The following is a 25,138-nucleotide window of genomic DNA, read 5'->3' as shown; positions in this document are numbered from 1 at the left end:
AGAGGCCTGGTCTGGATCCAATGTGACTTGGGTCAAAGTAGGGTTCGTTTTTATTTTCCTCGAGATGGTAGGTAAGTCGCGTGAGGACTAAGCGTTGGAGAAGCTTCCAAAGTGTAGACGAAGAAATAGGCCGCACATTGCCGACATAGTTTGCAGGTTTCCCTGGCTTTGTAATAGCGCTCACGACGGAGTGCTTCAACTCGGCAGAAATTTCGCCTGACAACCGAACTTGGTTGAGCTCTTCCTTTAACTGTTATTTTGAGATTCCTCAACAACTGCGAGGTAATACCATCCTTGCCCGGTGCACTTTTCTTTCACAGAACCGAGAACCATGACCAATTCTTGCATAGTAAAAGGCGATTCGATATCTGCGTCCGACGTGGGTACCATGCGGTGGTAAGTTCTAGCATCGGTTGGTAAGTGTGGATGAGGAAAGATGCGTCGTCATCGCTGCGAACCTGCAGGGTGAACAACCACTAGCCAGCATTAGAATTTTGACGGTATTTCTCTTTCCAGACATGCCCTTGAAAGTGGACCCCAGCTTCCACGTCCCACTCCGCTCGGCTAACAAGGCGCTACGGTCACACCGTCGTTCTGTCAAGTTCCCTTGCATAACGACGTGCCTGCACGCACCTTAAGCAAGTCGACGTGCTGCTTCCCTGATGTAACATGGATCGTGTGTCCCATAGATCGAGATGTTTGTCAGGTTTATGAAGGTGCTCGTGCACTTCAATAATTCTAGTGGCTTCCAGAGCTGCAATTGACAGCGTCTCTAGAAGCGTTGCGTTCTTATCGAAGGCCTCGAACATGTTCCAATCTATGGCGGCGGTCATTCTTTTCTGCTTCCCGCTGGCCTTTGCCTCGACTTCAATTCAGATAGGGTAGTGATCGCTACCCATAGGGCCGGTGCCGCACCTCCAGTCGTTCACAAGAACTGGAGTCGTCCAAGTCATATCTGACGTGCAGTCACGCTGCCCCTAGTGGAGTGCGTGATGAGTGGGGTAGTCCAGGTCGTTCGCGAAGACAACGCCGGATGCTTCAACTTCTTCAAGAAGTTTCGCAGTTCACGCAAACATGCGAAAGTAGCTTCGTTCACACCACCTTTCTTGTAGCAACTGGTTTCTGGACGAAGGTAGGTTGACACAGATCATGTATGACGACCTCTCAGTTTACACCGCACCGCCACCAACTCTTGGCTATTGCTACAGTGCATAGCTGTGTCGAGTTTTGCGTGCGGCACATCCCTGCACAAAAAGATAGTCGCCTGTGTTCCAACTGCCTCTTCTTTCTGGTGGTCCCACTTTTTCTTTCCAGTGTGCACGTGTAATATGCTTGGCTGAAAATATCCTTCCTAGCCCCGGATGCTAGGAGTGGTGCATGTCGTTTCTTGCAACAGAAGCACCGCCGTCCTGTCCATATGCTCAAAAAGTGCGTTGAATTTGGCGGTGCGCTGACTGAGCGAGCGGCTATTCCAATGCAAGACATCAGGGGACTGCTTAGGCACTGAATTGTTATCGCTGCTTTTGGATGAGCTCACCATACTGGAACAAAGTGGCCATCATTTAATTCAGCTGTTTCAGCAGTGTTTACATGAACTTGCTTCATATCCTGCTGTGCCTGTTGCAGTTGATGCCATATTTGATGACATTGTCTTAAAACAAAGTGCCGAAACATGTCCGGACGAGCTGGAAACCGAGCGAAACTACGCTCACTTGTGGGAAAGGTGATGTCCCAAAACTGGTAAGAGCGTTGAAGAATTTTTCTGTAACGCTTGCGTCGGTGCCTGTGCTTCTTGTTGCATTTCTCGGGCTCTCGTGTCATTTAGAAATTTCGTGACCCACTATGACGCTTGGTATGTCTTCGAGACCACTTCCACTGATCATCCTGATGCCTCTTTCGATGGCTCTTGCGGTGGTTTCGTGAGCTTGTCCCCGTGCCTTGGCTGCGGCCGTGTATAATGAGAAGGTGGGGCTGAGCTTCTTCGTGGTGACCGAGATTGTCATCTCTTCGCATGGTCAATGACCATTCTGTGCTCTGCTAGGCGATGCTGTACTACTAGCGTTTGCTCGTTTTGCTCCTTCAATTATTGCTGGAATCGTGTCCGAGCTGAGTCTATGGATCGCTGGATTTCTGACAGCTGATTCTGGAAACGAGACAATGTATTCTCAAAATCACGGGTGCTGACTTAAGTTTCCAGCTCGATCTGCTCCAGCTCCTTTGCCATCTCTTCTCCGTACCGCGGGCTGACGCGAGACGTTTTCTTCGAAGTCGCACGTTTGCACTTTGAGTGTTCGATGCGTCGTTGAACCGTAGCAGTTGATGTTGAGCCAACTTCTTGTCATGCGAGAGCAGGCTAATGGCCTGTTTCACCTCACGGGCGTTAAGCGAAACGATACTGCGTCGTTATTCTAAGCCGTATGGCTAGAACGAAGCAGCCAAGTTCTGTTCGCTCAACAACCCTCGCTGGTCGGGTTGAATTCCCCTGTTCACGCTGGGCCGCCGTTCGTTCGGAGCGGCTTGTGGCGGCGGGGTCCCATAATCCCTCTCCTTCAAAGCCTTCTTCAGTTCAGGTTCATGGCTGGAACAATCGGATTGGAGACTGGCTGCCTTGCGTATGACGGCATCCTCGTCGAGCCGCTCACTCTCCGCTCTTCGTCACTTGCTGTCGTGGATTTCCTCCCGTGTATTGCAGCGCCTGGCTTCTTTCGTGGCTGCTGCAGAAGTTGGGAACGCACGCGACGTTCGAGCTTGCCTTCGCGAATCTTCAATCACAGGCACAGCCGCGGACGCTACATCCACAAGTTCCTCTCCGTCTGGCGTCGCGGAGGGAAGGCAACCTTCCAGGTTGCACAATGATGCCACTAGATAATGCTGCCATGACACCGGGCTCGGATGCCGGTAACGAAGCCAAGCCTAAAGGCAGGCTTAGCGTTCGTTTCCGACGCCACAAACAAAGTGCCGAAAAATGTCCGGACGAGCTGGAAACTGAGCCAAACTACGCTCACTTGTTCGAAAGGTGAAGTCTCAAAACTGGTAAGAGCGTTGACGAAGAATGCGGGCTGGAACAATGGGATCTGGGGAGCACCTAAAAACGTAGTCGTCTCCATCGGCATCAAAACCGGAAGTCCTTGACACGGTAGAATATTCGCATCGGAGAGAGAGAGAGAAGAAACTTTATTATAAAGTGAAAGTGGTTATGTGGTTGGGGCCCTCAGTCCAGGGCCCCAATGGCTGTCACTACCGCTCGTGCTCGTCGTATCAGGGCCAGACAGACCTGAGGCTCGGAGCGACAGAGGATCGCCTCCCACTGCGCATATGTTGGTTGGGGGGATTGTAGAAGAGGGATAACCTTAGGTCGGTTTTGGCACTCAATCGTGACGTGGAACGTCGTCGGTTGTGCATCGCACCCTGGGCAGGTGGTGGGATATAAGGTTGGGGAGAGCTTGTTGAGAAGGAGGAGGTTCGGATATGAATTGGTTTGATGCCGTCTCAGGGATATGGCTTCATTCCGGGTGAAGAATTTGGGAGGAGGGTGATATTGCAAGCGCCCTAGTCTGTTAAAAGTCTAGAGTGTCCCGGTATGTGTTGGGCAAATTGTGGGAGGCTTGATGTGGGTTGCTCGCCTCACTGCCAGGTGCCCGGCAGGTTAGCTCTCGGGTAGCCGCATGAGCGCGGTCATTGCCTGACAGTGAGGCATGAGGAGGTGTCCAAATCAGCCTGATGCGTGGTATTGAGGGATCTGGAATGGCGGGGAGCTTACGTGTGCTGGTGAGAGCGCGATTGGCTTCCTGAGGTATATGACCCCTGAGGTAGGCTGGACATGCGTCTTGTGAGTCTGTAATGATGATGTGGTCGCGTTTTGTTGATCTTTTCATGTGACCGACGATGTGGTTGAGAGCGAGTGCTATGGCCAACGTCTCCCCTGTGAGCGTAGCCTCGTTTTGGACGCTACACGAGGTGACGATATTACCCTGATCGTCCGCCACCACCGACACTTGTCTTTCTTTGTTTCTGGTCGCAAGAGCATAGTGGGCAGCATCGGTATAACAGATGGTGCCCTCCGGCGGGGCGTTCAGGAGTTTCCGAAGGTATCTAACACGTGCATCCCGGCGACCATGATGATGCTCTGGATGCATATTGCGCGGTATGAGCGCTATGGTGAGTAAGGTTCGGATGTTTGATGGGACTGGTACTGCTCTCGCGTAGAGGGTGAATGCTGTGGGTAGCCCAGCCGTGAGAGAAAATGCCTGCCCGTAGGGGTCAGTCCGAATCTCTTGAGCTGTGCCATTTTGTGTGCTTCGATGTGTTCCTCGATGGTATGGTGTACCCCGAGAGCAAGTAGTCGTTCCGTGGATGCATATACAGGAATTCCGAGTGCTTGTTTAACGGTTCTTCTAATAATTGTGTTTATACGGTTCGTCTGGGAGAGCGTCAGGTTGTGGTATGGGAGGTGATAGGTTAGCCGGCTGATAATGCATGCCTTGACCAACCGCAGCATATCGGCTTCCTTGAGTCCTAAGCGACGGTTACTAACACGCCTCATCATACCGAGGTGTCGACCAAGGAGATTACCGTGAAGTGAGCTTTGGCATTGGATTGTAGGTGATGACCAAGGATTCGGACCCTTGCTGCAGTGGGAATTGGTATGCCTTGTATTTTCACTTAAATCACTGTAATTGGCATTTCATAGCTGCTTCGGGGTCGGATTAGTAATAGTTCTGATTCAGTTGGTGCACATTCGAGGTCTCCAGTCGCGAGGTACGCCTGCACTATATCCACCGCCGTCTGTAGGCGTTCCTGAATGTCTCCATCCGAGCTGGCGCACGTCCAGAGAGTCAAATCGTCAGCATATATCGCGTGGTATAGCCCCTCAACCTTCTCCAGTAACTGGGGTAGTCTCGCCATAGCTATGTTGAATAGCGTCGGCGAGAGCACCGACCCCTGAGGTGTCTTCGCTCCGGTAACTTTAATGTCTGTTGACCGATATGGTCCCATTCCCACTGTGGCTACATGGTCCTTGAGAAAAGCTCGCACGTAATTGTACGTACGGGAGCCACAGTGGGAGTGTGCTAGGTTCTCAAGGATGAGACCATGGGAAACGTTATCGATAGCTCCTTTGACATCAAGCGCCAAAACAGCTCTCGTCTGAGCCCTGATGGGGGGGGGGGTCAACGAGATCCTCTTTTATCTGAGGAACATCGTGAGCGAACAAATGGGGGCGAAATCCAAACTGTGTGTGGGAGAACAAATTTTGCATCTCCAAGAAAGGTTGAAGCCGTTTTAGGATTACATACTCAAGCAGCTTTCCGATGCACGATGTGAGGGAAATAGGCCGTAAATTTTGGATCGACAGGGGTTTTCCGGGCTTGAGCATGAAAGTGACCTCGGCACGTCGCTATTCTAGAGGAAGAGTGCCGGCGTGCCAGTGCTGATTGTACATAGCACAGAGCGTTTCCTGGTCCTCATCCGGGAGATTTCGCAGTAGAGTATAAGGGATCCCGTCCTCTACGGGTGCGGTGTTCCTATGAATGTGTGGGAGTGCGGCTTTGCTTTCTTGGACAGTTATGTTAGTGCCTCGCGGGTCACTTTCTTTTCTATACGGATAGTCCGGAGAGCCACGGGAGAGATACTTTTGTTCAAGGTGCTTCAGGAGCTGGTCTCAGTCTCCTCCGTACTGGTGGAGGAAAATTTGAAGCTGCCGGTTTTTATGGGATTTCGTGTTTGTCAGATTTATTAGCGACCGAAGGGTTGCCCACGTTCTCGCGGTGCCCAGCGTACCACTTAGCTTACCACAGAACGTTTGCCAGTTGGCACTGGTTAGCTGGTCTGCGTACTCCTGGGCTGCTCTCGTTATTTGGTATATTCTGTAGCGCAATTTTCGATTGAACTTTTGCCGCTTCCATCACTTCGTCATACCTCGGCGCGCGTCCCACAGATGTAGGAGATGCGAGTCAACCTCGGGGGTCTCTGTCGTCGTGGTTATGCGGCTAGTCGTTTTGTTTAGATCATTGCGTAAATCACTGAGCCAACTGGCATAATTTTTGGGGCTGTCATCTCCTGTGGCTCGATCTTTACGGACTTCGCGAAGTTTGGTCCAATTTGTAATGCAAATTTTCTTTTCAGGGCGTTTGTAACTTGTGTGATTGATGCGGATGATGAGAATGTGGTGGTCGCTACCCAGCGTCTCGCCTGCCACTCGCCCTGGACCCCCCTCGGGAAAGTGAGATCCGGGCAAGTGTCTCTCTCGACGCTATTTCCCTGGCGACTAGGCTGGGTATGATCTGGGTGAATCGGTGATTATGTGTGAGGTCCCAAAGCCGGGTGCCCTTTGGTGTTTTACTGCGATAGCTCCAGGCCACGTATGCGGCATTGAAGTCACCGCACACTATGGACACCGGGCCCAACTTGATGAGTTCCAAGAGTAGATACTGAAAATAGTCCCACCAAACCCGAGGTGCACTGTATACATTTAAGATGTACAGGCTATTTTGTCTCGTGCCCACGGGGACAACCTCAATGATTTGATGAGGGATATCTGACGTGAGAGTAGTATGGGTATAGGTGAGTTTCCCGGACACAAGCGCGCACACTTTCGCCTTGTGCGAGCCCCTAATGGCCTCGTAGTCAGTTACAAGGGTGGCGCCCGGCTCTTGGAGAGGTATGATGTCCGGTGGTTCTGACGATGCGGCAACGTACTGTTGCAGCGAGCCCCGTTTAGATCGGTACCCCCTGCAATTCGATTGCCACATCGTCATTCCCGCCGTTCTATTTTGCATTTGCATTGCAGGAGCCACCATTCTGTAGCTGGGCTGGGCGAACGTATGGGTGAGCGCGCTCGCTTGTCGCTAGTGACGGCGCTGAGGTTGGTGTAGTGCGTGCGACTAATGAAGGTGAGGAGGCTGATGATTTAGGGGGAAGGGGTTGTGCCGTGAGCTCTCTCACGCTCTGCTTGAGTTCGTTAGTAATTTCATATAGCATTCGTTTCATCACGGTGGTTTGCAAGTCTAAAAAGGCTGCTCGGATCATTTCCTTAACCTCCGTGAGAATCCTTTCTCACATCTCCTGTATAGCTCGGTACAATTCTCGTCGAAGTTCCTGCTGGAGGTCGCACCATAATGCAGTTGTGGACTGGGGAGGGATCTTCGCGCGAAGTGCCTGGGATTGGGATTGGGTTTCTGGTAGGGACTGAGGTTCAGATGAGTGTGAGGGAGATTTTTGCAGTGAAGGTGGAGGGCCCTCCGCCCAACTTATCCCTTTAGGTCCGGCTGGCCCTTCGGGCGCTGCTAATGGTAGCTGTTGCGGTAGTGGTGGCGGCTTCTTCTTGGCCGCTGGTGGTGCCACTGGTGGTGGTGACGACGGTGGTGATGAGGATGATGATGAAGATGATGGCGGTACCCGCTCGCGATTCTTATAACTCTCGCAGGGGCCTCCAATATCGTGACCGGGATCGGGACCGAGATCGGGACCGCGATCGGCTTCGTCGCTCTCTAGATTGGGCCAGAGGACGATGCTGTTGCCGTTTTTGTTTCTCGAGTTCCTGGCACACTCGTTGCTTGTTGGGTGGCTTTCGTGCCCGGCCCGGACAGCTGGGATCGGTTGTCGGATCATCCCCTTTGCACGTCAGGCACCGGGGCTGGCACTGGTTAGGTTCGGTGGTGAATGGGTTTTCAGTCCCACATGTAGTGCAGCGCTTGCTGCTTGGCGTAGGGCAGACGTCCGCACGCTGGCCCACTTTGAGGCATACGCTGCACACCTGGGCCCTCGGGGTGTGTATTTAGCATCGGTACTCAGCCCCATAATACCTAACGTAGGGCGGTACCTTGAGGCCAACAAATGTTATGATGGCCGTGGTTGTTCGCCCCATCATGCCAGCATGGAGGATTTCCACCCAGGTGCCAACAGTTGGTCTAAAAGTTCGGTTGATGTAGTCCCTGTGTCGGGACCCGTGATGACTCCTTTGCAGGAATTATCGGGGGAGGAGATGTATGTTGAGATGGGGTAGCGATGCGGGTCAAGTGCAAGCGATGTCATCTTGTTAAGGCTGGTCGCTATTCTTTCTCTTGGCGTGCTGATGAGGGCGATGTTTTGGGCACGTTGAACACGTAGGTGAAGTTCGTTGACCTCTTGTTCCTTGAGGCGCGCCTCGAAGCCGACGGCGCGAGTCAGAGTGTGGCGAGGCCACTCACCGAATGTGAGACCGTTTCTCGGGCGCAGGATGACTTTAACATCGTCAATGGGCAGAGGTGGGGGCCTCTGGGGTCGTCGTGGTACAGTTTGGTTCGAATGCTGCGTCTCTTGGCGGCGGGCTGTTGGGTCAGACTTATCGTCGGCGCGGCGTCTCCGCCGGCCGCGAGCAGTGAGCCATGATCCATCCGCCGGGTCTTCTGGATATCCTTCTGTTGCTGGATCGTCCCTGTTGGTGGCTTCCACATCCATGATCGTGGTCAACGGGTTTTCGCGGTGTTGGACAAGGTCGGCTGTCCCTCGCGGCCGATCCGGACCACGCTGAGGCTTAGCTCGAGCACTACCTTCGAATCGGAGTATGAGGGACCGTTGCAAAAATTTGTAGGACGCTTAAGCTTTACCTTTAACAGTGGAACGCGATAGCATTCAAAGACCCCTGACTGTTTTTCATGCTTTTTGGCAAGTGCACCTTGCGTAACCGTAACGTTCACCGGAAAACGCTGGCGGCGAACGCTATGGTAGAAAGAGGCGCCACCTGCTGGCGTAGTGACCGGCCGCACTCTGTATGGGCTCCGCATTTCGAACCATCAACGAGCGGTTCCCCTGCCTTCTCACCACTGAAAATACCATCAAACGACGCAGCTCAGCAAGCGGCATCGATCGAGCCCAATTTCTCCAAGATCTGGAGAGATCCTCACATTTCATTGGCTTTGGAAGTTCTGGACCACCGACGCCGCCACGCTGAGCCTTACCTGCGTTCACCTCGCCACCCTAGACGCGGGCGCGCGTCCTTTCCCACGTTAATTTAGTCCGCTCCCCTGACACGATGGACGCCGACGCTTCGTCCGGTCAGGCCGAGGACGACACCAACTGGTTTCTCGTGGCTCGGAAAAAGAAACGCTTAGCAGAAGCTACTGCGAACCTGCCGCCTCCTCCGACACCCAAAGCACCGCGCAAGACGAACGCGCGACTTCCGCCACTGCCTGTCGACGACTACAAGATAGTGTTCTTCCCGAGAGACGGCCTGAACCTCGGTGCATGGCCTCATACTTCTGTTGCCCGAGCCATCGGCATAGCTGCGGGGCTGGACAGCGCCGTGCTCAACGAGCTCATCATTCGCATCCGCACTGACCAAGATCTTGCGGTGCTCAGCACACCGGACGAGAACCTCGCGGCACGGATGCAGAAAGTTCGATTCATCTCCATGGGCCTCACCCAACACGCCGCCCAAGCATACGCCGTCGCACCAGACAACTCCTGCAAGGGCGTAGTCTCAGCCTCGAGCCCAACACCACTACGACGACGCTGCTAGAAAACCTCCGCTGCTCAGAAGCCCCTGGCTTACACGCTCGCATGATGGGAACTACGAATACAGCCCTGATCGCATTCTCCGGCACCCACGTACCCTGCTACGTCCGTATGTACGGAGCAGAACTCCGTTGCCACGTATACCGACCACGCCAACAGGTGTGTAGCTTGTGCTTGTCAATGGGCCATCGGGCAGACGTCTGTCCAACGCCCGACAAACCCCGTTGCCCGGCGTGTGGTATCTCAAACCCGCCGAAGGAACATGAGTGCACACCTAAATGTGTTCACTGCAACGGCGCTCATCCCGCTACTGACCCTCGCTGTCCATCGCGTCAAGTGCCACAACACAACAAATCGCGCGTGCTTCGTGAAAAAAACATAAGGACAAGCGCCCCCCGCCCGGATCAGCGCAAGGCCAGCCTGGGACGACGACTCGGCAGAGCGCTCAGCAAAATATGACCCAAGCGGCAACGACACCGGGCAGCTCGGCGGAGAAACCCTGGACTAGAGGACGGAGCCATAGTCGTGGATCACGCGGAGATCGCCACCAAACTCACCGGAGTCGCTCCAAGGGCTACTCCAAGGGCCGGACTCCCAGTACCAGCCGTTCGAGGGACCGTGATGGCCATAAAGCAAATGGAGCTGCCAAGAAGGAGCAAGCGGTAAGTTGGACAGCTCAGTTCCCACCTCTATCCCCCTCTCCACATCTCCACACCCCTTCAGTCACAAAACACTTTAAGCCCAAACCCACGCCGCAACCCATGATGACCGACAATGAGCCGCATCTTAATGACTTTGCACAAATCTCTCGCACCGACTACTGTACACAACAGGCACTGAACGACAAGGCCATCTCTCTAAAGACAGAATTGGTTGCTATAACGCAGGCAGATGTGCAAAAAATAGCTCATTATGGCTGAAGTCGCAGCGCCACTTCAACAGCTAATACAACAGGCCCTGCAACATGCTGTCCAGCAGATAGTAGCCGATATTAAACAACAAAGAGCGGCTGCACTTGGCCAACTTTCGATCCCTCCGCCTTCATCCAAACGCTCCCTGTCCCCTTCACGTGAAACACAAAGATCACATCCTTACCTTCGTCCTGCCCGATTACCTTCACCGGACTGAAAACCCACCTGAATGGGCCCGGAACACTCACTTCCCAGCACCTCCCAGGCCGATGAGCCGCCACCCGGACAGTCTCCGGTTATATAACACACACAAATAATACTTGATCATGGCCAGAAACCTTTAAGGGACACGCGCTACCCCCAACTCTTAAGCGTGTGGCAATGGAATTGCAGGGGCTACCGCCGTAAACGCGGATCCCTTACGCAATTCATCGCCACACAGCCCCATCCCGCCGATGTAATAGCGTTGCAGGAAGTGCATTGTACTCCTACACATCCCGGCTACAACACATACACAGACACAATAAATAGCAAAACACCACACCTCACAGCCACATTAGTGTCCAACCATTTGACCGTTATCGAACACACCCTCTAAACCTCACCCATACCGCACGTACTTCTCGAATCGGTCCCGTGCTCTCGCTCCCATAGCAGCCTGTTTGTGCTTAATATCTACAGCTTACCTAATGCGAGGAAGCATGTGTTCGGACATCTTTTTGCACATCTATGCAAGGTGGCTAAACAGATGGTCATTGTAGGCGACTTCAATGCCCCGCACCCAGCTTGGGGTTACCAAACAGAAACACCGAAAGGACGCCGGCTTGCTCAAGTTCTTGCGTTCCATCGCATGACTCTGCTGACAGAACCAGATCAACCAACACGATTAGGCAACAACGTAAGCACAGACACGTGCCCTGACCTCACGATGGTCAGAGGGGTAGGTCAGCACTCTTGGAGCAATCTCGTGGAGAACTTGGGCAGCGACCATTACATTCTAGCTACTGAACTGCAGGTACAACCAACACGCACTCCTGAACATACTGTTAAGCTAATAAATTGGGATAAATTTAGGCTTAATCGGTCCTCCCTAGCTCCTCAGGACACCCTCTCTCTTCAGGAGTGGATCAAACAACTTCAAGCTGATCTAAAAAGTGCAACTCAACACATCACTGTGACAACAGAGACACCCGATGTGGATCTCCATTTTCTCCATCTCTGGGAGGCCCGTAGAGGCCTGACCCGGCGTTGGCAGCCGCGAAAACATATTCGGAAACTTCGTCTGCGTATCGCCCGCCTAACTACGGAGGTAGATGACTGCGCGAGCACCCTTACCAATAACAATTGGCATAGCCTTTGCGATCGCCTCAGCGGCACGCTAAGCGCACCTCGGACCTGGTCGCTACTGCGCGCGTTATTAAACCCTACGCAAACCAAAATACACACTAGCAACAGAGTCCGCACCATCCTCCACAAATCAGGCCTCGATGACACAACTCTACTTAAGTCTTCAGCAACGCTACATTGCTACAGGCACCCGCCCCACCTACACAGGCTACCCACACATAGACGCCACCTCCCTAGACGCCGATATTACAGAAGCTGAGGTTAGCGCGGCCTTACAGGGCATTAGGCGCAACACTGCACCCGGGGCTGATGGGATTCAATACACAGTCCTACGCAACCTAGATGATGGGGCCATTAAAGACTTAACTGCATTCTACAATGACCACTGGAGGAATGGCACGCTTCCACAGGAATGGCGCCATGCGGACATCACACTAATTCCTAAGCAAGGCAAGCCACTGTCCCTCCGAAATCTCCGACCTATATCCTTAACTTTGTGTGTAGGTAAACTCTTCGAGCGTGTTGTACTTTCGCGGCTACAACCCTTTCTCGAAGACAGCCAATTCTTTCCGGATACACTCTTCGGCTACCGCCCTAACCTCTCTACGCAGGACATTTTGCTTCAGCTTAAGGAGGGCGTTGTGGATGGCTCCACTGCGGCACAAGCCAGAGCTATTCTGGCCCTGGACCTCAAGGGGGCTTTTGACAACGTCTCCCTTGACCTAATTCTCGACAATCTGGCTTCTTACCCGATGCGGCACACGTACCTATAACTGCGTCAGAGCTTTCCTGTCGGACCGCACAGCCACTATTCGCATAGGAGAGCTCCGGTCGGACGTCATCGCACTCACAGATAGGGGAACACCACAGGGCCCGATCCTATCGCCCACCCTCTTCAACGTTGCTATGTCGAAGCTGCCCACCTTACTAGACCAGATACCTACCTTCCGGCACGCTCTCTATGCCAACGACGTTACTATCTGGGCAACCCAGGGATCCGACGGGGCCATCCAGGATGCTCTCCAGGAAGCTGTACGTGTCGTGCAAAACTATGCAGCCACGGGAGGCCTTTCTTGTGCAGCCGAAAAGTACGAATTGCTCCTCGTGCACAGACGGCACTGCAGAACCGACGAATCCCCTAATTTTCTCCTTGTTTTTACACAGTAGCCCCATCCATCAGGTACATAGACTCTGTATCTTGGGCCTCCGCATTCAGTCTGATGGCAAAGCCTCGCACACTATGTACTTTTTGGGTCAGCAGATAGCACAAGTCACACATATGATAAACCGCATTACTAATCGTAGAAGAGGCCTTCGCGAGAAAGACGTCCTCCACATAGTACAGGCTCTTATAATCAGCCGGCTCACATATCACCTCCCCTATCACAATCTCACCCTCACTCAAACTCAGAAGATGGACGCCCTTCTGTGGAAGGCAGCGAAAGCGGCTCTTGGGCTGCCTCCACATGCTTCCACAAAACGGCTTCTTCAGCTTGGTATCCACAACTCCGTAGGCGAGCTTTTGGAGGCTCATCGCTATGGTCAGCTCCAACGTCTCAGACGCAGCCGTCAAGGCTACGCTATACTCTCTCGCCTTAGCTACCCCGTCCCTGAGACACCCACACACGTCCCACAATATTGCCTCGCTCCTGCTCTACGCCCTAGCATACAAGTAGCTCCGATTCCCCGTAATATGCATCCCGAGCGACACGCCGGCCGTAGACGCGCCCGAACTCAAGCCCTGGCACGCATTTTTGGAGACCGCACTACAATTACACCGGTTTGTACACTGACGCGGCCCGCTACCCAGGGAGGCGGGCCATGTGTTTAGCTGTAACTGACAATGCAGACGCGCTTAGGGTGTGTGCCACACTTCTAACAACGCATAGCTGCTCAGCAAAGGAAGGGGCAATAGCCCTCGCCATTGTCTACGCCTCGACCCTTTCCGCACAAGACTCCCCCATCACCATAGTGGCAGACTCGCAGGCTGCCTGCCGGGCCTTCGCGCAAGGACTCGTGACTGCCCACACACACCGAATTCTCTCCTCTGTCCTCCCTCCCACGTTACACAGGGTGCGTATCGTCTGCACTCGTGGGCGCGCCTGTCTCCATGTTAATGAACGCGTTAATGCAGTAGCCCGTAGTCTTGACTGGCCGGGCACCATCGGAAGAGCTGTCCAACCCAGACGACGCACCGCCAGAGCCTCTACAGTACACCGAGACGCTCGAGTACTACCGACAAAGTCGCCATGACTACCCCCTCCTCATCCTTCGCTTAATAGGGCAGATGCCGCTGTCTGGCGGCAACTGCAGGCCAATTCCTTTCCTTGTCTCCACATGCTACATATATTTCATCCCACCCTGTACCCTTCCTATTGTCCCCATACACCGACGGTGTATCACTCCATATGGGAATGCCCTTACCCTTCAGGTGTTCCTCCTATACCCAACCCCACTCTTTCCTCTTGGGAGTCTGCGATGCTCAGCACAAGCCAGCGGGAACAGCAACGGCTGATCTAGCGGGCTCGCGAAGTCGCGCATGGCAGTGGAGCCCTGGACTGAGGGCCCCACTCATCTAGGAAATTTTCTACTTGCTTTGCGAAAGAAATGTTTGTTCTCTCTCTCTCTCTCTCTGGTAGAAACGCGGCTTCTTGCGTGGGTCGAACTCCTATTATTGTTTCGTACTGTTAAAATTTGAGTCTGAGCAGAGCTAACTTAAAATATATATGCTGTCGGTGCTTTTTTTCCATCAAATTTGTTTGTGGGTTGCCGTTCTCAAAATTCCGAGGAATTTGCCGAAGTGACGACGCCGATGCCGGATTTTCTGCGACACGAGGCCCTTAACAATACTGCGTTAAAATTATGGTGAACATATCCAAGGAAAATTAGCACACCTCAAACGAGGCAATGCAGAGGTTTGAGGCCTCGCGAAGTCTTGTGTACGCCCGTCGCCACTGGCGCCAAATGAATGGTTGGACGGATGTTATGAGCGTACCCTTTGGAACGAGCCGGTGGGTGGCGCCACCAAGCTCTTCTTATTCTCCCTAATGTCCTAACTAGGAAAAAAAAAGAAAAAAAAACGCACGATGAATTCCCATAACCAAACTTTGTGTCCCCGCTTTGACAGTACAATCAAAGAACGTTTGTCTGCACTGAAGGAAGCGGTTATTGGAAGATATTTCTCACGCTACAGTGCGGCTCCGCCTAGTCAAAACGCGCGAACGTCGTCTCCTCACGAAGTCATGTACCTTGGCAGGCACGGCTGATGTGGTTAACTTGCGCCAGTTACGAAACCTGCAAAACTACAGCTCTTCTTGTGTCATGTTTTCTATTGCTAGTGATTCGCACACCTCGGTTGCCGGTGTGTTAGCTATAATCTACATCTGGTAAAAATCATTTTATTGGATTGAAGGCTTTTGCACGCATATTTATAAATGTCGGCGGCTACGCCGTCGTCAGCCGTGTTTCTATTCCTGATAAAATAGCTTCCTTGACGTTCCTAGGAAATTGTCGACAAACTTCCTACCTGGGTATTTAGGATTGTTCACGAAGTCGTAAACACCTCGCATTGCGAGGTATTTACGCCCGTATTTATGAACGGTGCTCATTGAACTGATACACGCGATGCTAAGTCCACCAAGGCTGATAGGATGCCGAAGGAGCGGACGTGTCCCTAATTCTGTTTTGTCTTCCCAGAGGAAAGAACCACAGAGTGAAGCTAGCCTCTGTGAAGCCTCGCTTCGTGGGCGCGCTATGCGTGATACGTAGTAAAAAGTCGCGCAAATGCTGCTTTTTATTATTTAGCTGCGCTCGACTAGCGTCAACGAGAACTTTGATGACACTGACAGCTTCTTTTCTGCTTTTCTACGCCTTTCTGACCCCGTCTCCTACGTCACATCGCCAGACGTGAGGAAAACTACTCCCAGGACTTTGATCCCTGCTGCCCGCTCAACTTCTCAGTCAAAGGCGGATGTAAAATTGTCAAAGGATATTGTCAAAGGCTGATTGTCTTGCTTGTGTTTTCGTTTAGAAGGGCTCCGGATAATTCAGAGTAATCGTTAGGCTAACGTAAGAAGTCATAGTAGCTTTGTTTCTTTTTCTTAAAAAAAATAACACGTCGTCTGCATATGCAAACCTTCATTTCCCTTGGCCAGGCAAGGGAAAGCACCGTAACGGTGGGCAAAGTGAAGTGCAGTGAAAGAAAGGGTCGAGAAAAATAATGAACGGGTGAGGGCTCAGTGAAAACCCCTGCCTGAAGCTGCGTGTGACCGGGAAAGGATCCCTTAGGCAACAGTTGACGAGCAACTCGGCCGATAAACCCGAGTAGAAGAGGGCGATCTTATCTACGTATTCGGCCGGAAAACGGAATGCTTCTAGCCCGCCAAACGCGTACCGATACTCAACGCAATCGAAAGATCTCGCTCGGTCCAGCGAAGCAAAGCAGCATGGAATTTATTCTCTTCACTAGCATTGACGAGTCACTATCTTGTAGTCCGCGTTTAACAGCATGATCGGCCGCCTATCTTAGGGAGGAGGACGATTTGGCTATCGCGCAATGAATCTAGCCAAATGCCATCGTATATGAACTTACTAAACATGAACGAAAGCTCTCTTTTGAGGGAATCGAAAAATCGCACATAAAATTGGATTGGGATGTCGTTTGGGCCAGGCGCAAAGGAGGCATTCGTGTCTTTTACTACTACTCGAAGCTCTTCCAGTGTCGCCGGCTCAAACAGGTGCCGTACGACGTTCTCTAATCCTTTGGGCATGGATTGACAGAATTCTCTAAATCTTTCGCCATAATCATTCCTGCACCAACTGCCTTCTTCGTTAGTAAACGCCTCGCTGGCGTGCTGTTTAAGAACAGGGCAAAGGTCTGACGAGCGGTCATTGCGAGAGCCATCCGGAAGCGTGACATGAAGGATTCGGGTAGCGCCTTTTTCCTCTGTCGAGCCCGCTCGTATGTACCGGATCACGACATGTCGGACAGAGGATTACCGTGGGTGGCAGCCTGACGGGCAGCCTGATTCCCAGCTCTAGATGAGTCTTAGTAATGTTTCGTACTTGGTTTTGAGCAAGTCGAGATACCCTTGCATTGCGAAGGTAAGCATGTCTGCACTGCGTACGATTCGCATAAGCCTAAGTACTTCAATAGGTTCGCGAGTGATTCGCGTTTTTCGATCGCGTCCTGCTAGAGTGACTAGCGGGTGCCACGCGGCCTTCAAGTCGTCTCAAGAGTGATACTCCATGTCGCGCTCGCACAAATTTACTAATGTAGCGCCTATCGCAGTGATTTTCTCGGGATCTGTAAGTATACTGACGTCCATTCGCCATAAATCACATTTCATGGCGATCTTTCGCAGATCCAGACGCATGGACCAAGGGTGATGATCGGAAATGCGGGGTGTACCCGTGCAAAATTTTGCAGCTTTCGTGATAGCAGCTAAGTTCAGGGGAAAAAATAAATTTATCTATCGAGCTGGCTGACCTGCCTCTTTCCCAGTAGGCCCGAATAGGGCCGGCATCGTGTAGCTTTACTAACGCATCGGGTATACGAAACTATTGGGGAAGCCTGCATAACATTTGTATTTCTCGATAGTGACCTATGAACTATGAATGTCAGGTAAGGCGCAAACGTGTAGGTGTCAAATGATTCGAAAAATTCCGCTGAATTGCACTGGCATGCGGGTGCACATACTAGTGCACCCGCATCGACTGCCAACGTGCGGCCGTCGAAACCGTAAGTATAATGCACTCTCATTCTAAAACGAGGGTTTAAGAACACTACTCCGACCTCACAAGACAGCGTTTGTCTGAGTAAAGAAGGCATCAACAGAAAAACGGGTCCTAAAGATTGACACATCAAGGCATGTCCGGAAATTATTCTTGCAAGAAAAGCCCATGAACGCCCCGTGCTCGCTGGAAGTGCTGCACCTCTCTCTGCTTGTCGGTGGACGATCGCCATGGTGGAAGCGAAAACGTCGCCATGTTCACAGGCCTAGTTTAAATGTTCCGCCCAATGCGGGCAACGTTCTCGATACTTTGGTTTTGCTCTGTATGCGAACTGCTCGAGTACGTTTCTGCTTCACGTGCTTTTTGTCTTGTTTATCTGTGTCCATTGCTTCTATCATAAGGAGAAGGTCGGCAGCTTGACTTACTGGATTGTTTATTAATTTATTTTTTAAATTTATTTACACAATAATGCAGGCCAGTAATGTGGCCTTAGCAGGAGGGGCTACAAGGGGTACATACAATGAAACGAAGATCAACAACAAAAATCAACAGAACAGGAAGGCCGTAGCAATGTTCAACCATCGAATTTGACGTAGTAGTTCTGCGGAAACCCGCAAGGTGGAGAGAAGTAATGAATAAAAGGAAAAACAGACATACACCCGTTCGTAGCAATTGCTACAAAGCAAACCCATACGGGTTCCTCGAAAGAAGAGCCTCACAGTTGAAGAAAAACTCGTCCTGGTCCGGGACTCCAACCCGGGACCACCGCCTTTCCGGGGCAGCCGCTCTACCATCTGAGATAACCAGGACGAGTTTTTCTTCAACTATGAGGCTCTTCTTTCGAGGAACCCATATGGGTTTTCTTTGTAGCAATTGCTACGAACGGGTGGATGTATGATTTTTCCTTTATTCTTCAACCATCGAAGTTTACAATGAGACTCGAGCACCTTCATAAAGTCGGCGGATTCAAAAATCTGTCGGGGCAAAGAATTCCATTCAGACACTGTTCGGGGCAAGAAAGTGTACTTGTATGCGTTGGTTGTGAGTGTACTTGTACATCACATAATTCATGCACCTCCTCATAGACCAGTTACTGAAGTGTATAGAATAATTTGAATGAGAAATGACTAAGACGACTCGGGATGAAAGACAAAATAAAGAAAAAAATTAAGTCAGTACAGTACAAATTTGATGGGTTTCATCATATGTATGATATCAGAGCGTAAGTTACTTGAATAATTCGAACTTATTAGAAATCACCGATTAACGCAGACCAAAGTAGATAATCGTAACTATAGAGACCCGCCACCTGACAACGACTTCGCGTAAATTCCTGAAAACCCGGAAGTACAAAGCCGTAGCATTTACGTCACTGGTTACGTCACACACAAGAAGCTGGCGTGATAAAAGCTGTCTAGTAAAAAACAGTTGCCTGAGAGTACGGCTCGTGCGTTGCGTTCGCTAAAGCTAAGCTAAAGGACGCCAACGCCGAGGTGTGAGTGCCACTAAGAGACAGCTAATTGAAATATTCTGGTCGCCTGCCATTCTTTTCTTCTTTCCTTGCTTCGCAGAAATGTGACTGAGGGCTGCGTACGAGATTTTCATGCAGCAGGAAGGCTGAAATTGCAACTAAGACGATTACCGTTTTATTCTTTCATTAATATTTAGTTCCTTGGGACCAGTATTTACCTTAACTGTACGAAAACTTTCGCGCGGGAATGGTAGCTACGTCGGGTTCCAACCAAGAAGGCAACCAGTGGCGTCAACTGCAACAGCGTTTATTGCTACAAGCCATAAAGAACACTTGCAGAGGGAAGTCCTCTCTAAGTAGTAAATAGGCTTGCCTCGTTCCGTGGTATTGTGAGGCAAACGAGGTCACTGACGGGCTGCCGTAGGTAATCCGGTCCGGCAGATAAGGAGACGGGCGTCAGAGAGCGAGGGTCTGCCCTGGTCATCATCATCAGCCTTGCTGCGCCCACTGCAGGGCCGGATTTCACTCAGAGGTCATTACCTCGCGCTTGTTCCTTCACCCAATCTGCTCTCTTCTTATCCGCCTTAACGTTATACCCATCATTCTTCTTTCCATGGCTCGTTGAGTCGTCCTCAATTTAAGTAAAGGCCTTCTTGTAAGCCTCCAGGTTACGGCTCCGTAGGTGAGTACTGGTAAGTCACAGCTGTTCTGCACTTTTCTCTTGAGGGATAATGACAACCTGCTGTTCATGATCCGAGAATGCCTGCCAAACGCACCGCAGCCCATTCTTATTCTGATTATTTCAGTTTCATGATCCCGGTCCATGATTACTACCTGCCCTAAGTAGATGTATTCCCTTACCACTTCCAGTGCCTCGCTACCTATCGTAAACTGCTGTTCTCTTCCGAGACTGTTAAGTATTACTTAGTTTTCTGCTGATTAATTTTTAGACGAACTCTTCTGCTTTGCGTGTCCTGAGCACGCATTGCAATTGGTTCCCTGAGTTACTAAACAAGGCAATATCATCAGGGCATCGCAAGTTACTAAGGTATTTTCCATGAACTCTTATCCCTAATTATTCTCAATCCAGGTCTCTGAATCATCATCATCATCATCATCAGCCTGGTTACGCCCACTACAGGGCAAAGGCCTCTCCCAAGCTTCTCCAACTACCCCGGTCATGTACTAATTGTGGCCATGTTGATCTGGCTGGGTGTCCCTTGTGGCACTAAAAATTCTTGGTAAAGCTACGCCTCCTAAACAAGCAATCGAATTAGTTTGGGTCCCGGCTCACTCCTCAGTTGAGCGCAATGAATATGCTCATCAACAGGCCCGAGCGCTAAACTCCCGGGCCAACGAGGACGAGGCAAGGGGATGGCAACCCATCACAAATTACAGAGATATAGTCAAATATTACAGGGAAGGCAGGAAGACCTTCCCGCACCCCCACCACTCCTTGACCAGAGCCGAACAAACAATATACAGGCAAATCCAGGAAGGATCCTTTCCCCACCCCTGCCTCCAGAACAAAATATACCCAGAGAGATATAAGAACACATGTCCTCACTGCAATGCATTAGGCACCCTTCGGCACGTCATAGGAGAGTGCAATTTTTCCATAGACCACCCCGCACCTATACCCATAACTAACCCCCCTGCTATCCCCACCCTTTACGAGCGATGGGAGATCATGCTGTCCATCCCCGTCCTGGAAGACCAGCTCCGACTGATCCACAGGGGCCAGGCGGCACTGGAAGCATATGGAGCCCGCGAAGAGGGAGCCACCCCATCAGACGCTTAACGCGTTTCATTTCATAATGGACCAGTAAAGTTGTTTCTCTCTCTCTCTCTCCTTGCAAACTTCTTAATCTCATCCGCCCACCTAACTTTCTGCCGCCCTCTGCTACTCTTCCCTTCCCTTGGAATCCATTCTGTAACTCTTAATGACCATCGGTTATCATCCCTCCTCATTACGTGTCCTGCCCATGCCCATTTCTTTTTCTTGATTTCAACTAAGATATCATTAACTCGCGTTTCTTCCCTCACCCATTCGGCTCTTTTCTTATCCCTTAACGTTACACCTATCACTCTTCTTTCCATAGCTCGTTGCGTCGTCCTCAATTAAAGTAGAACCTGTCCTAAGTAAATGTATTCTCTCACCACTTCCAGTGCATCACTACCTATCGTAAACTGCTGTTCTCTTCCGAGACTGTTAAACATTACTTTAGTTTTCTGCAGATTAATTTTTAGACCCACCCTTCGGCTTTGCCTCTCCAGGTCAGTGAGCATGCATTGCAGTTGGTCCCCTTAGTTAATAAGCAAGGCAATATCATCAGCGAATCGCAAGTTACTAAGGTATTCTCAATTAACTCTTATCCCCAATTTTTCCCAATCCAGGTCACAAGACACAGCTGTTATAAACTTTTCTCTTGAGGGATAATGGTAACCTGCTGTTCATAATCTGAGAATGCCTGCCAAACGCACCCCAGCCCATTCTTATTCTTCTGATTATTTCATTCTGATGATCCGGATCCGCAGTCACTACCTCTCCTAAGTAGATGTATTCCCTCACCACTTCCAGTGCATCACTACCTATCGTAAACTGCTGTTCTCTTCCGAGACTGTTGAATATTAGTTTAGTTTTCTGCAGAATAATTTTTAGACCCACCCTTCGGCTTTGCCTCTCCAGGTCAGTGAGCATGCATTGCAGTTGGTCCCCTGAGTTACTAAGCAAGGCAATATCATCAGCGAATCGCATGTTACTAAGGTATTATCCCTCTTATCCCCAATTTTTCCCAATCCAGGTCTCGGAATACCTCCTGTAAACACGCTGTGAATAGCATTGGTGAGATCGTATCTCCCTGTCTGACGCCTTTCTTTATTGGGATTTTGTTGCTTTCTTAATGGAGGACTACGGTGGCTGTGGAGCCGCTATAGATATCTTTCAGTATTTTTACATACGGCTCATCTACAGCCTGATTCCGCAATACATCCAAGACTCCTGAGGTTTCGACTGAATCAAACGCTTTCTCGTAATCAATGAAAGCTATATATAAAGGTTGGTTATATTCCGAACATTTTTCTACCACCTGATTAATAGTGTGAATATGGTCTGTTGTTGAGTAGCCTTTACGGAATCCTGCCTGGTCCTTTGGTTGACGGAAGACTAAGGTGTTCCTGATTCTATTTGCAATTATGTTAGTAAATACTTTGTAAGCAACGGACAGTAAGCTGATCGGTCTCTAATTTTTCAAGTCTTTGGCGTCCCCTTTCTTATGGATTAGGATTATGTTAGCGTTTTTCCAAGATTCCGGTACGCTCGAAGTCATGAGGCATTGCGTATACAGGGTGGCCAGTTTCTCTAGAACAACCTGCCCACCAACCTTCAACAAATCTGCTGTTACCTGAAAGAATTCCATTCGGACACTGTTCGGGGCAAGAAAGCGTACTTGTATGCGTTGGTTCTAGCGAAAATTGGCGATAAAGAGTATTCCTGGCTGTGTCTGGTTTTGCTTGTAGTTAAAGGTTTGATGCAATTGGGAAGTATTTAGTTTTCCCTGCAAGACAGTTGGGAAGAAAGCCAAGACGACTAATTTTCCGGCGAACCTCGAGAGTAGGTTCGTTGTACTTCTGCATCAATAAGGATGGCGAATTGTGCCTTTTGCAGCTATCAAAAATAAATCTTATTGCCTTTCCGTGGGAATCCGCTGGTCTGGGCCAAGTACAGTCTCTCGCGTGGTGCCAGTTGTCGGCGTCCGCCGGGACTGGAGGCGGTGGCCACGGCCTACCGGATGACGTGGCCTGCCGGCGAACGCGCCAGCTGGCACGTTGTCATCGTGCGCTGTGAAGTCCGCTAGCTCGTCGATTATGAGTTCTGGAGGAGGGGCCGTGCCCCTTGAGCTTGCCTCGGTTGCACGGACTTCGGTAGTGCTCTAGCCGATATTTATTGCCACTAAATGTGTTCATGAATTCTAAAGCGACCGACTATTGCAGGTCAATCTATTGATACAATACTATAGTAGCATATGCACTAAGAGCTATGAGCAAAACACAATATGCTCAGTGTTCCTACTTTTGTAAATGTCTATGTGTGCATTATGCGTACGTTTCTTTTTAATAAATACTATCGTAATTTGTTTTCTTTTCTCACTTGCAGAATTATATAAACGCCGTAAAACGTCAAACCACCCTCTCCGTCGCCATTTCACTCTCAGCAGCTATATGGGGGCACAAAAATTCGGATGGTGAGAAAGACAAGTTCTGTGCCAGGCAGGACTTGACGGGTTCCGTCATGGTAAGAGTTTTACTATGGTACTATAGCATAAAAATATTACCAAACTGTACTGACAGATTGTCCGGATAGCATGAGTCGACTATTACACAATAGCTTATCATGTTAGTATGCGAACAAAACCAATAAGATATTATTGAGCACTGAAAAGCCGCCATTATTTTTTGTTGACGGTATGGAATCACTTAACCACGAATAATGATGTTCTGGTTGAGAATATGATAATTCATAGGTTGTATGGAGTTGAAGGATATGCAGAAGTATCCTGCGAAACGAAAAGAACAAAGATGCCACGAATACGACTAGAGGGTATGATTACGCACCTTCAGTTTATGTTGAGCGTTGTGGAATGATTAGATAACGCTCAATTAACCCAAAGCCAATATTGACGTAAAAAAAATACTACGACAGCTACAAGAGCACTAATGGAATGTACATTACAACACACAATAAAATACTAGCGTAAACAGGTACATGAGAATACGCAAGCAATCGCGCAGAACCATACAGATAATCAATTAGCAGACAGTGTGGATTTTCGAATAGAAAGGAGAGAACACATTTCGAAAGATTGAGGAAAGGTACACATCTGCAGACTTTGCGTTATGTGGAGAGGTGATTGTGTACTGTAGACGGCAGAAACGTGGAAGGGCCTATGTTCTCTGGCAGTCTTCGGCGGAACCAGCCGAACAGGAAGGAAAAAATCCACGAAGAAATTCGTACTGATTAGGAACGAGAACAATAAACTGTGAATTGAGGATTTTAATCACTGAGACGTGGTAGGGACAAGAAAAATCATCGAACATTTTCTATCGGACAACGTTGAGAGAGGGGAGAAGGATCCTGAAATGGCTAGGAATTTTCTGCCTTCCCTGTGAATATAAAAAAAATTCAGTATACGATAAACCGCAGTTTTTGCGGCCTATTATTGATACATACACTACTTTGAATCTATTCTGCGTTTTTCATTATTCTAGTTCCTGAGGAGTGGTATTTAAATAGGCCAGGTATTTTTTTGCTGGCGAAAGGGAAAGGTTGCAGCAGTGGTCAGCCGGTTAATGCAAGCGCCTTAACATCCGGCCAAAAGATTTTGAACTAGATTTTAAATGGCATCTATTGATGGGCAATGTTCCTTTGAAATGTCGCATGGTTCGGCCCATGTGTCCCGAGAAACGAGCGTATGCACTGAGGTGTCTATAAAAAATTGTTAGCTCCTCATTTTATAAATCTAATTCACAGCAAAATAGTTCTGTTATGTCGTTTGCTGCATGTGACATAACAATTTTCTTTGTTTCGATACTTTGTAAGAGCTCCGCGCTCTGTTACCCTCCTCTTTATTGCTCTTTTTAGTGGCAAGAGCAACGAGGGACACGCTTGTTTCTTGCGCAGCACATCCGGTTGACCTCATGAGACAAACGGGGAGGAAATTCAGAATAAATCATAAAATGTAGAAAAAAGTAGCACATCACATAATTCATGCGCCTCCTCATAGACCAGTTACTTAAGTGTATAGAATAATTTGAATGAGAAATGACTGAGACGACCCGGGATGAAAGACAAAATAAAGAAAAAAATAAGTCAGTACAGTACAAAATGGATGGGTTTCATCATATGTATGATATCAGAGCGCAAGTTACTTAAGTTTCAGTTACTTAAGAGCCCGGAATAATTCGAACTTATTAGAAATCACCGATTAACGCAGACCAAAGTACATAATCGTAACTATAGAGACCCGCCACCTGACTACGACTTCGCGTAAATTCCTGAAAACCCGGAAGTACAAAGCCGTAGCATTTACGTCACTAGTTACGTCACACACAAGAAGCTGGCATGATAAAAGCTGTCTAGTAAAAAACAGTTGCCTCCGAGTACGGCTCGTGCGTTGCGTTCGCT

General features: G+C 49.9%; 1 protein-coding gene across 1 annotated transcript in view; it reads left to right on the top strand.

Annotated features, from left to right (window-relative positions):
- Positions 1-25,138, top strand: part of LOC142592761 (uncharacterized) — a 205,765-nt gene that overhangs the window by 88,061 nt on the left and 92,566 nt on the right. Inside the window, exon 12 of the mRNA XM_075704421.1 lies at positions 23,111-23,248. Within this exon, the coding sequence (XP_075560536.1) occupies positions 23,111-23,248 (138 nt within the window). The remainder of the gene's footprint in view (positions 1-23,110; positions 23,249-25,138) is intronic.

This window comes from Dermacentor variabilis, chromosome 9 (genome assembly GCF_050947875.1).
Source record: "Dermacentor variabilis isolate Ectoservices chromosome 9, ASM5094787v1, whole genome shotgun sequence".
Classification (NCBI taxonomy): Eukaryota; Metazoa; Arthropoda; class Arachnida; order Ixodida; family Ixodidae; genus Dermacentor; species Dermacentor variabilis.
Note: the sequence above shows the minus strand (reverse complement) of the source record. Positions and strands in the feature narration are given on the sequence as shown.